The sequence below is a fragment of the Myodes glareolus genome, chromosome 8 (genome assembly GCF_982192425.1).
Source record: "Myodes glareolus chromosome 8, mMyoGla1.1, whole genome shotgun sequence".
NCBI classification, from domain to species: Eukaryota; Metazoa; Chordata; class Mammalia; order Rodentia; family Cricetidae; genus Myodes; species Myodes glareolus.
Window position 1 is genome coordinate 99,050,979 of NC_142033.1, and position 12,582 is coordinate 99,063,560.

Below are 12,582 nucleotides of genomic sequence, written 5' to 3' on the forward strand. Positions count from 1 at the left end.
TCAGTGGTTAAGAGCATTGCCCGCTCTTCCTAAGGTCCTGAGTTCAATTCCCAGCAACCACGTGGTGGCTCACAATCATCTGTAATGAGGTCTGTTGCCCTCTTCTGGCCTGTAGGCATACATGCAGACAGAATATTATATACATAATAAATAAGTAAGTAAATAAATAAAGAAGCTCCCTCAAGAGAAAGACCTTCAATGGATGTGTCACACACACCCTCAGTGAGTCATGACACTGCAGCTACCACCCACCTAGGGACCTGAAAAAAAAAACCACCCGATTCCCAGGGCTGTAAGAATGTCACAAAGGGAATTCATACGGCCATTCAAATGTTTCAGACATAAGAGGACCCTTTCCTCCTTCCTTAGTTCCTGTAGCTTCTCATGGACAAGGGATCTGAACACAAGCACAATGTGAGCATGCTAACTTGCCACTGCTGTTCTTTGTCAGAAACCACAAACGAAAGCAAGACTTCAAAGAAATAAGTATCTAAGAATGCTTGTTGGGAAGAAATGTCAGAACATTACTGAAAGGCCTGACCCCAACTTCCAGCTGTTTACAGGAGAGTTTAATAAACAAATCTTCGAGTGGGAGATAGTTGGAGTTGCAGTTAGTGGCAAAATGCAGTAGTCTCGCCTTTAATCATTCCCTTCATCACGGCACCCCATGCGAGCGTCAGGAGAGCAGAGATGCACGCTGGCAAGAACAGACTTTGCATCTGAACAGTGGAACGACAACGGTCTCACACACTGTAAACAAGTCTCCCCTAAGGAGAAAAGCTACCAGACAGAATGGGAATGCATTTCTTATGCAATCTGGTCTCATGCATGCAGATTTCTGTGCTTAGGAATCTTCCAGTGATAGTGAGATCACAAAGAAGGTGCAGATCCAGATGACACTGCTGGGGACGAGCATGGGTGTGCACATGGCCTTTCCACGATAGGATATGCTCCGAGGACATAAACCGCCTCAGATAACACTGAGCATGAAGCCTTGTATGGTGGCGTGTGCCTGTGACCTCAGCACTGACAAAGATGAGCGAGGCCAGGGGATTGTTGTGAGTCTGAGGTCGGCCTGCGCTAAAGAATAACCCTGTGTCTCACGAGACCCAACCAAAAACCAAAGACTTTTGCATGGCCAAAAGCTTTACTAGAGACAACAGGTGATGCTCATGAAAAAGAAAACTTAGAAATGCTCTCAAATTTGGCTCATGGATTAGGTTACGGCGAAGGGCCCGAGAAGAACCTTCTCAGATACAACTGCCATTCCTGCAACCAGGAAAGCACTCTATGCAGTGACGTCTACTTTATTTCCATCTCTCACCACCTGATCCAATAACAAGACTCAAAAGTGCAGCAGATACTAACGCTGGGTATAATTCCGCCTCCTGTGAATTCGAATGAAGGCATAAAATAATTTGGTAGCGCTAACCTGTGTGAGGGGTGACAGGCTAGTTTTATGTCGACTGGACACAGGTTCGAGTGACCAAGGAAGAAGCATGATGCTGAGAACAGTGCAGATTGATGGTGGTCTGGCTAGTGGAATTTCAGACAGAAGTCAAGGTTCTATTTGGTCCATTTATGTGGTATTTTAGATTAAGAATCTGGAGAAGCCAGGCAGTGGTAGCACATGCCTTTAGTCCCAGCACTCTGGAGGCAGAGGCGAGGCCAGCCTAGTTTACAGAGCTAGCTCCAGGACAGCCAAGGCTACACAAAGAAACCCTGTCCCGAAAGAACAAAACTAACACACAAGGAATCTGTAGAAGTTGGAGAAGACGGCTCAGTGGGGACAGGACGTGCTGCCCAGGGTGAGGACTGGCGTTTGATCCCTGCCATGTATATGGTGTGAAAAGAGGACTGGCTGCTGCTAGTTCTGTCTGACACCCACAGAGTGCCCCCTCATATAAAACACATAAAAACAGGAAAGTATTTTAAACTATTTCACTAAAAGAAGAATCTGTGGAAATAAAACCTTCACTTTTCTGGAAGAATCCAAACCAGGGAAGTGTTTTTAGGGTCAGCACGCAGGAGCTGTAGTTAAGAGCTGGCTGAGACTGCTGGAGCCTGAGGGGGTCACGGAGAACAGCTTCAGCCGGGGACCAGGAGAGGCCACTGGTGAAGTTGCAGCCTCAGCAGCAGTGGAAGAAACCCCAGGACTGAAGGGGTCATGGAGAAAAGGTGAGGCAGGGTCAGAGGACCTGAAGAGAGCTCAGGAGAGGCCATTGGGGAAGGTTCAGAGAAGACCCAAGAAGTCGGGAGATGCCGGCACCATAGGACCAATGGGACCACCAGCAAGGGCAGCAGCAGCTGGGGAATAGTGCCGACTTGAGCACGGGAGACAAGCTGTGTGTACAGTGGGCAGCTGGGAGACCCTCTGAATCCAGTGAATCGTGAGTGTTGGAGTTTGATTTCAGTGTGACTTTACCTTGGTTCTTCCTTCTTAAATTAGAAAGTATTTATTTTTGATTTTAAGGAAGCGACAGCTGAAAGACTGTGGAATTTAGAGGCTTTGGAATTAAAAAGAAAACTGGAAATTTTAAAGATACCATAGATCGATATTTTGGAGACTTTGGTTAGTTTAGAGAGGCTTAAACTTTGAAAGAGACTGTAAATGTTTTAACCTTGAACCTTGAGCCTTTAGGTCTCCAAATTTTTAAAGGCTGTGGAGTTTTTGATGTTATAGTGTCATATTAATATTAGCATTATAGACATTATAATTTATAGGCATTTTGAAGACAGCAAGACCAAAAGGTTACGGCTTACTAAGAGGTAGGGGTGTGTGTGTGTGTGTGTGTGTGTATGTGAAGCTGATAAAAGTCAAGAGTACTGGCTTGTTTTATGTCAACTCAACACAGGCTAGCTAAGTCATTTGGATAGAGATAACATTAATTGAGAAAATGTCTCATCAGATTGCTTGTAGGCAAGCCTGTGGTGCATACTCCTGACTGATGATTGATATGGGCAGGCCCAGCTCCCTGTGGGCAGTGCCACCCCCAGGCTGGTGGTCCTGGATGCTATAAGAAAGCAGACTGAGAAGCCACGAGGAACAAGTTAGCTAGTAAGCGGCACTCATCCATGGCTTTGGTTCCACCTTCTGCTCTCAGGCTCCTGCCTTGAGTTCCTGCCCTGACTTCCCTGGACGGTGGACCACGGACCATCAACTGTAAACCGGAAATAAGCCCTTCCTTCTCAAGCTGCTGGGGATCATGGCGTTTGAAACCCTGACTACAACAGAGGGACTTTTGTATCAATCTAGATGGACAGTGTCTGGACACTGGTGCAATCTTCCTTTAGGGCAGACTTGTAGGGGAGACCCTGCCCACATTTTCTCAGCACTCACACACTCTAGCTTTACATTCTACAGGAAGGCTCTGTGGCAGTGACCTTCTCTATAAGAAAAGATATGAAGGGTTAGACATTTATTCAGCTTCTGTCCCTACAGTCCCGGAACTCCCAGATCTATCCATAAAAATCCTCTCCATCTGGTTTCTAACCCAAGTCCTTCAGGGCTAATGAAGTGATACTAGGATTCAGTTCATTATCAGCTGTTAAGAAAGCAGACTGAGGATGATCAACATGGCAAGCTAGCTCCTCCCATCTTTCTTTTGTTTGGCAGTAGTAAAGAATGCTCTCTCTATTTCATTTTTAAAGTGTTTTTTTCTCCTTTTTTTCAAGACAGGCTCTGAGTAGAGCTGTTTGACCTGTAACTCATTCTGTAGACGAGTCTGGCTTTGAACTCAGAGAAATCTGCCTCCCAAGTGCTGGGATTTAAAGGTGTGCACCACCACCGCCCAACTCTTTTTCCTTTATAAACCTGAGAAAACCAAGCAAGGCATGGTGGCATGTGTCTTTAAACCCAGCTTGGAGGCAGAGGCAGGTGGATCTCTGAGTTCGAGGTCAGCCTCACCTACAGAGCAAACTCTAGGACACACGGCTACACAGAAAAAGCCTTTCCTGAAACAAAAACAAATTTAGAAATCCTAAGAAAACCCTGAACCAGCAGCCACTCATCCTCAGAGCCACCTGCTTCTAACAGCCCTGCAGCTAAGCTAAGCACTGTGGACATTCAATGAGTCAGGAGGCCGCAGGCCAGCAGCATGGCTGTTTGAACGCACATGTCTAAGAGCCACTCTTGCCTTGGGGAGCCAGCATGTGCGTCTCCCGTGGAAGAACAAGACAGTCCACTCACAAAGAGATCTGATGCCAGGAAAGAAGAACGTCTTTCTCTTTTTCCCCGGAAAGATTAGGAACTGTAAGAAATCTGGTTCTTACTTTCACTTTTGATAGAATTTTTGTATGTTTTTAAAAGTAACACATACAAAATTATAGTAAAAGTTACTGTATTTTACAGGCACACACTTAGAACATCCAGCAAGAAACACCCAGCAGTTACAAGGAAACTAGGACTGTTAAACCTGGGAACCAGAGCAACTCCTCTCTGTACTTCATGTCTTTTTCTTTTTCTCTTCTCTTCCTTTTTTTTTTTTTTTTTTTAAGACATGGTTTCTGTGTTGCCTTTGTTGTCCTAGAACTTGCTCTGTAGATCAGGTGGCCTCAATCTCAGAGATTTGCCGCCTTCTGCCTCCCGAGTGCTGGGATGAAAAGCGTGCACCACCACTGCCTGGCTCGCTTATGGCTTATTTAAACCAGACCCAATTTCCCAGGAGATTGGGAAATCTTTTTAGATGTGGAAAGCAAGAGACTGGACCCAGTAAGCAGTTCCTTTGAACCTGCACAAGATAAGGACCCCAGAGATCAGTCTCGGAAGACCTTACACTCCGTATATGCTTCAGGCAAAGGGACGGTCAGATACAGGTTAATGACGCATCTGTGTTGGCCAGCCCAGAACTGGCCACACTAGTGCACCCCAACTTTGATCCGCTCAGGCCTCCCACTTTAACTAGCATAGGGCTGGACACAGATTCAGAGTATACCACCCTTCAAAAACTAGGGAGACAATACTTTAAAAGAGAGGAGTAGAAGATGATGTCACTGTCTCATCTTGGAGCATGCCCTAGATGAAGAGGAAATGTCTACACAGAAGCACTATGATAGCATCACCTATGCCAATTTTCTAAGAGAGGCAGATACCGTTCCTCCATGGCTCTCTTAGGTACTCAGGACAAGAAAGCTTCCCCTTCTCACTGACATGTGTGAAAAGTGTCTCATGGACGAATGAGAATGTGGCCTAGGCTAGGAAAGTTCTGGTTCTCAAGGTCCCCTCAGGTGAGCCACCATGAGTACCCCGCAGAGTGCAGCTTGTGGGGGATTGCTGCTCGGCACATGGCACGTACCTGGCTCAGCACTAGACGAGCTCAGCCTCCCTGGCTCTCCTCTCAGGAGAGCATCACAATCAAGCAGCCGTGTACCTCCCACTCACTTTCTGGGTAGACAGATGCAGTTTTGATTGAATACCTATATTCTGCTCACTGGGAAACTCAAACCCACAGTTGTTCTGAGTCAACGACTCAGAAGTCTAAGAACTGTACCTGTCATCAATGGAGTCCACCTTCTCCTGGATGCGATCGGAGCTGATGTTGCCATCGCTCACCAGCCTCCGGCCTGTCTCCACAACAGCGCTGATCTTCTCCTCGTTGGCGTCCATGGTGGTCATGAAGTCCTCCTGCTTTTTAATAGCTGCTTCGGCTCCTTCCAGGGTAGTGGGCATTTCGGTATGAGCCAAAACATACTCCTTGTTTTAAAAGAGGAAAAGAAAATCCAGAATGACATGACAAAGAATTTTTTTCCTTATGCATTTCCATGCAAATTAACTTTTCCCCAGGTGGCAAATGTTATGAATTGGTTTCCCACAAAGAGCGAAGTTTAGGCTGTCGGCTGTGAGGGTCCTCCCATGCTCACAAAGGCAGCAGCAGCACTTCCTCTATATTCTTCCTTTAAGACAGATTAACAGCCTGATGTTGGCCGCCATCTTTACCTGCTCTTATTACTTTTGCTTCTTTTAAAACAAAACAAAACAAAACTTTCTTCGTTTTGTATGCTTGGGTGAAGTTCTTGATCTTTCTAGAAAAGTAACTCCCCCAAATTTGTCCACTGTACTCTTTAAAATTGGGCTAGCACCTCACAGAATGTTGCCAATTTAAGTGGGGTGTTATGAGGACCGACCACAAATACAAGTGGTCCTCAGCAGTAGCTGCAACAGAACTGTACTGTAAGGCAAAACGAGCTTCCTCAGAAAACATCAATTTGAAGTCATTGCGTCATGAGGGACTTCAATGCCACTGAGAGTCCTGGGGGCAGGGGTTTCAAAATAATACATACATTTCACACAGGCACGGTTTAAACCCGCCACTTTGCCAAGAGTCTCAAACTTCAGGGCCTGTTTCAAAAGTCTGGAAGCCAAGGCCAAACCAAACATTACCTGGTTATTGAGAAAAGCCTCGGCTTGTTTGGTGTCCCGGAGGAACTGCTGGTAGGCGTGGGACTGGGAGAGAAGGTTCTGTCTGTTCTCCCACATTTTATGCAGCTCATTCCAGCCCGTGTCTAGGGCCTGCAGCCGCTGTCGCAGGAACATGTACTGCGCATCCGTCTGCCCCTGCGTGACCATCTCACCCATGTCCCTCATCTTCTGGTAGTCTTCCTCATAATTGTCGATCTCATTTTTGATGTTCTCGTGCTGTGTGAGAAGCTTCTCCGCCTCGGTCAGGGTGTTGGGCATGTCCTCTGAGGCGATCGCAGTCTGGGTCCTGGAGAGCCAAGACTGGAAGTCATCCAAGTCCCTCAGGAACTGCTGCAGCTTGCTGGCCTCTCCCAGGGAGGCCTCCCGGTTCTTCAGGGTCGTCTTCATCTCCTCCCACACATCGCTGATCTCGGCCAGCCGAGACAGGATGGCTTGAGCCTGGTCCGGGTGCTCAGACTCCAGCTTCTCGGCTTCTTTCTGCAGGTCGCTCAGTTTCGCCTCAATGGCCACCAGGTCTCGTTCCATGCCGGTCAGCTTGCGCTGCAGGGCCATGACACCCGCCAGGTCATTGCCAAGGTCTTGGGTAGACTCAATGACCTTGGTCTTTTCCCGGATCCAGGACTTGGTCTCATTGCACTCGAGGTGGTAGTTCTGGATGCTCAGGGCAGACAGCAGGGCATCCTTTTTCCTGTCCACCAGCTCTCGGAACTGGCTCCACCTGGGAACGGAGAGAGACTAAATCTATGCAGATACTGGGATGAATAGTGAGAGCTGAAGCTGTCTCACTGTTTTCCTTCCTTCTTTCTGACTACATGCTTTGTTCTGTTTTTAAATCATGTCGCCCAGTAAATATCCATCACTGGCTCAATGCAATGTAGTCACCAGTTACCACATCTGTCCCATAGGGTCTAGTAATTCATATCAGCTGTACTCATCACACACATCTCAAAAGCGCTCTGAAGGAACATTTTCCAAACTGGCTGTAAGCTACTCAAAAAGTCTGTTTAACAGACTGACAATCGGACAAAGGTCTTTTCCAGCTTCACAGAACCTGCTGTATGCCTCATTTGAAAGGGACAATACAGGTCCCATCTTGCTGTTTTCCACAGGTCATCAATGCTGTAACCCCGATTTGAAAAGAAGTAGGTGCTGGGTGACTTGACATGTCCTGAATAATGTCACACCACCCTAAGAGCCCATTCTTGGAAAACATGGCTGAGAAAACATGGAGAAGCAGCTGCCACTGTCATGACATCTGTGCTAAGGCCAGCGACCTGCACGGCAAGTTCCTGCGAGCAGAGCTGAGCAAGAGCCCCACCCTCCCCAGACCCAGAGCTGAAGCCACGTGTACCTCGTGTTGAGTTTGTCCTGCTGAGCTCTGATCTCCTTTTCACTGGGGTGGCCACTGTGCATCAGCTGCCGTGCAATCTGGTTCACCACAGCAACCCGGGAAGCCTGGTTGTTCATTTCAGGTTCGAGGCTCTCAAACCTAAAAAAAAGCAATTCAACAGGGTCGTGATTTCCCGGGCCAGCCCACACCCCTCGCTCCCAGGCAGCAACCTCAGCTCACCTGTGCTGGATGACTTCCAGGTCTTCCAGCTTCTCTGGGATCTGCATGCTGTTGAGCCACTGCTCCTTCTCATCGATCCAGAGCTCGCAGGCATCGGCCTCGCTGAACATCTTGTACAGGGCCAGGGTATCCTGCAGAGCCTGCTTCCTCAGCCGTGTCAGCTCTGCCACCTCCTTGTAGCGCTCCTCGATTCCGGCCAGGCGGCCCCTCACATCTGGAGACTCTGCATGTGCTTGGGGAAGGGCAGTGGCTTGCTCATGCAGTGTGTCGATAGTGGGCCGGTAGTTGGTGATCTCTTCTGCTACATCCTTGTGCTTCTTGACCAGAGACTGTGTGGAGTACTCATCGTGGCCCACGTCATTGCTGGAGACGATCTTGAGGATATCCAGCATCCAGGCATCGATGTCATCAGCATCGGCCTGGAACTGGTGCAGCAAGGAGGCCTCCTCGAGGCGCTTCTTCCGAATGGCCGAGAGCTGCTCCAGGTTGGCCCACTGTTCCCGGATGTAAATGATTCTTTCGCGGATCTTTTCTGACCCAAAGTGGTCCTCTGCAATCATGTCTTCGCCTTCTTTAATAGCCTGCTCGAAGTGGCCGCTACGGCCACTCATCTCATCCTCAAACGCCCGGTGCTTGCTCAGCAGGCGCATGACACTGGTCAGGTCTTTCCCATAATCATCGGAGGACAAGATTTTCTCCTTCTCCCGAATCCAGCCTTCCTCTTCTGCCATCTCCCAGAAAAACTTCCAGAGGCGACGGGACTCTTCCAGGCGGGCCCGACGTTCAGCTGCCAGCTGACAAAGCTCCTGATAGCAGAACTCCATGTGGGCAACGCGGTCTCGGATGACCTGGGGGTCGCAGGGCTTGTAGCCTAGTTCAACCAAGAAAAGAATGCTGAGTATCTAACTGAGTTTCCAATAGCTTCCTGTCCATCTGCAGATCATGTTCTAGCTTATAGAACCTTGGTTATAGGTTCAAGTCTAAACAGTGCGATTAAAAAAAAGCAGCAGAATACTTCCTGAGATCCTGACTCGTTTAACCATGTAAAGATGTGGTACATTTGTTTATGCTGCAGAATATTTAATTACATAGATCTCCTACATAGATATCCTGCATTTATTTAATTATGTGAAGACATGTTACTATTGTACCTTGCCTAAGGCACCTGTGATCTAATAAAAAGCGGAATGGCCTATAGTGAGAGAGGGAGAAAGAAAGAAAGACCAGAGGAAGATGCCAGGGGCCATCCATCCAGACCCAGAAGAAGCAGAAAACTAGGACATGCAGAATGAAAAAAACAGGGTAAGAAGTTCAAAGGCAAAATGTAGATGAATAAAAACATTAAGTTAAAAGAGCTAGTGGGACAAGCCTACGCTAAGGCCGAGCATTCACAATTAGTAAGTCTCCGTGTCTACTTGGGTTGGTGGCCTAAAGAAAACGCCAACTACACTGACTAGAACAGGAGGAAGGGGCGATGCCATGCGCTGCTCTTTTGGCCCAACTGTAGAAAAGATCACTTATAAATCAAGAAAGCACAAGAATCATATTAAAGACGGCAGCTGTGTTTACTTAGTTGAGAAGCAAGGCCCAACAATCCTTGTAAGCATCGTCTGACCAGCATGTGACTGTAGTCAAAGCTGGGAGCTGCTGGGGCAGTTGCAGTAGGCTGGAGTACACATCTTTGTTCAGCACACACTGGTAGCATTTTCACTGCAAGATGCTAAGGCACTCAAAACCAAGCAGCATTTGAGTATTTAAGAAAAATGTGTCTATTTCAGAATGAGAGACAGTGCTGAAGTATCCAAAGACCTACGGTACTGCACACATTATAATCTGGAGCAAACAATCCCCCAGAAACCTACGCTGCTGTAGTAACTTACAAATCCCGTCGCCACACACAAGGGCTGCACTCCACAGAGATGCCTTCCTACTGTCAAGGAGGTAATTTAGAACAGTCCACCCTTACCTTCCCCATCTGTTGCAAACTTCTGGGCAGAGGCGTTCACACCTCTTACCCGCTCTGCTTGGATTGCAATGTCGGCTTCAACCAGGGCATGCTTCTGTAACAAGTCCTCTACACCAAGCAAGTGTTTGCCATAGTCTTGGGACAGCAATAGCACCTGTGCACAAGCGGCAAGAGAAAAGGCACCTGTGAGTACAGCTCTGATTTCAGCGTACCATCCATCATCTCTGAACAAGCAGACACAGCATCCTCCATGTACCTTCCCTCTGGCTTGGACTGGCCACCTCTGGACAAGACAAGGCCCAGTAAGTCAGAACAAAACTAACAGGAGACCTCTATCACGAGAGACAAGGTAACTAAGGACCATCCACCTTGGCAAAAACAAATGAAAATCACAAAACAGAAAGCCCCCATACACACACACACACACAAGAGCTTATTGGCATGCCTTTATGCTAGCTACGTAATCAATACGAGAATCTACTTAAAAACATGTACACCACACATTTAAATGGTCAGGTGTCACTCCTATAACCAATAAGGAGACCATGGTCAGGTGCCACTTCTTTACTCAGCAAGGAGACTATGGTTCGGTACCACATCATCATTTTTCTCCCATCTACCATTTCACATCGCCTCCAGATAAAATTTCTATTTCACTCTTAATTTATAGTGTGCATATCATGGTTTATAAAATGAAAAACACTTCTTTGCTAAACTTAATAAACATTTCTTTTTCAAGATATCAGAGAAGATCAAACCTTAAAACACTGTAAGTGTGGGACGATAGCGGAAGGAAATTGATAGCCATCAGCTGACCTGGCTCAGAGCTGCCAGCAGTGGGGGAGAAACCACACAGCGGCATGACAGCCAATATCATCCTGCCATGACAGCCAATATCATCCTGCCTCCCAACCCGTACCATTTTACCACACTCCCAAGTTCTGATGGGCCAGGAGACAGACTTAAATACCGGCTCTGCAGAAGGATGAGGAAGGATGCTTCAAAGGAGGTGAAGTGAAAGAGCACTAAAGACCTGAAGCTTGGCTTCCCAGATCACCCTCCCGCCTGCACACGTGCTCCTCAACAGTATTACTAATGCACAAAAAGACCAAGTTAACAGTGAGAAAAAAAAATCACAAGTTTGATTCTCTCACTGGAACATACTGAAGACAGATCCGAGTCACTGCAACCGATCGTGGCTACGAAGTGGTCTTTGTTACAACTTTTCCACAGGGCTCATCTCATTGATGAGTTCGGGAGCAATGCAGCCGCACTCTGGCCCTGCAGAAGCGTGCAGCTGACGAAGGGCCCTAGTGCTTGACTCCCACAAAGAAAAGGTCTGGCTGAATGCGCTCCAGCCGCCCCTGCTTTCCCTTAGTGGAGTGTTACCTTCATTTCATCCATCCAGTCCATAATGTAAAGCATTTCCTGGAATATCTTCTGCAGCCCCAGGTTCATCTCCAGACGCTGCCTCCTGGCCCTGAGCAGTTCCAGCAAGTATTCCCAGAGCCGGATGACATTGTCCTTCCTCGCTGTAATGCGCTTGATGTCATGGTAGTTCTCTGCTTCAAGTTCCCTGGCCACGGCCACCACAGCCTGGACACGCTCTTCATATGCAGCGATGTCTGTCTCAATGGCCTCGTGCTTTTTGGTGGCGGCCTCAACTGCGGGAAGGTCAAATCCGAAGTTGTCCTACGGAGAAATACAATGAAAAGAATCGTAAGTCACCTACTCAGAACAGAACGGGTAGAGTTGGGGGGGGGGCAGACAGACACAGTATGCAAGCCTACTCTGTCATGGGACTCTCCTACTTCATTGGTTTCTCACTTTCCTAGCGCCCTTAAAAACTCCTGGTTGAGTTCAAATGTCTTCCTAACAGCAAACACATCAGCAACCTCTGACTTTACAGAGGGGCCTGGCTTATGGTCAGCACCCGACTTAAGATACTAACACGGGTGGAAATTTGTCAAGCCTGGGGGGGGGGAATGGGGCTTTTGTACTTCATGACCAATCTCATTGCCTTGCAAGGCTGGCTGGTCAAGTGTTGAGGGAAAGGAGCAAGCTTACACAAACATGAACGATTCACATGTTCAATGGCTCTAACAAACTGCCTGAGTTGCTTCCAAGTCTAAGACAAGTTAGACAAACAGACAAGAAAGAATATCAGAAATGTTAAACATCCTCTGGCTCCTGGCCAGCAACTTCACGGTACTGGATGTTGGTAAGTACTGTCCTGTGCTCCTAGGCCTCTTGCGGAGGGCCAGTGTTTCTTGGCTACTTCAGAAAAACTTGCGTTAGTAATCTGGACAGAACCTGAGACACCAGTCGCTGGTTTTCGCTCAGCCACGTCTCCCTCATAGCTGCCTTGCGATCGAATCTGCGGGCGAGCTGTTCCAGTTTTTCCTGCCGTATGAGCTCATTCCGCAGGGCCAGTTCTCGCTCGTGTTCTGCTTTTTCCAGTCTTTCCCAGGCCTGCAGAAGTAGGGGGAGGAAAAAAAAATATGGTTTCCTACAATGTTCAAGGAGCCGTCCTCGGCTACAGCAATAAAGCAATAGCTAATTATTTGTTGAAAGGATAGAAGAATTTGAAAGGGAAATTCCTTTTCTACCCTTGAGAAAAAGATACTT

The 12,582-nt window shown here is 47.6% G+C and overlaps 1 protein-coding gene across 4 annotated transcripts in view; it reads right to left on the reverse strand.

The window, feature by feature from the left end:
• Positions 1–12,582, reverse strand: part of Sptbn1 (spectrin beta, non-erythrocytic 1) — a 166,079-nt gene that overhangs the window by 32,319 nt on the left and 121,178 nt on the right. For all 4 annotated transcript variants that reach the window (XM_085692324.2, XM_048427539.3, XM_048427542.3 and 1 more), the window contains 7 exons: positions 12,268–12,426; positions 11,344–11,646; positions 9,955–10,108; positions 7,989–8,859; positions 7,770–7,907; positions 6,380–7,136; positions 5,490–5,692 (listed from right to left, as the gene is read on the reverse strand). In XM_085692324.2, the coding sequence (XP_085548450.2) occupies positions 5,490–5,692; positions 6,380–7,136; positions 7,770–7,907; positions 7,989–8,859; positions 9,955–10,108; positions 11,344–11,646; positions 12,268–12,426 (2,585 nt within the window). The remainder of the gene's footprint in view (positions 1–5,489; positions 5,693–6,379; positions 7,137–7,769; positions 7,908–7,988; positions 8,860–9,954; positions 10,109–11,343; positions 11,647–12,267; positions 12,427–12,582) is intronic.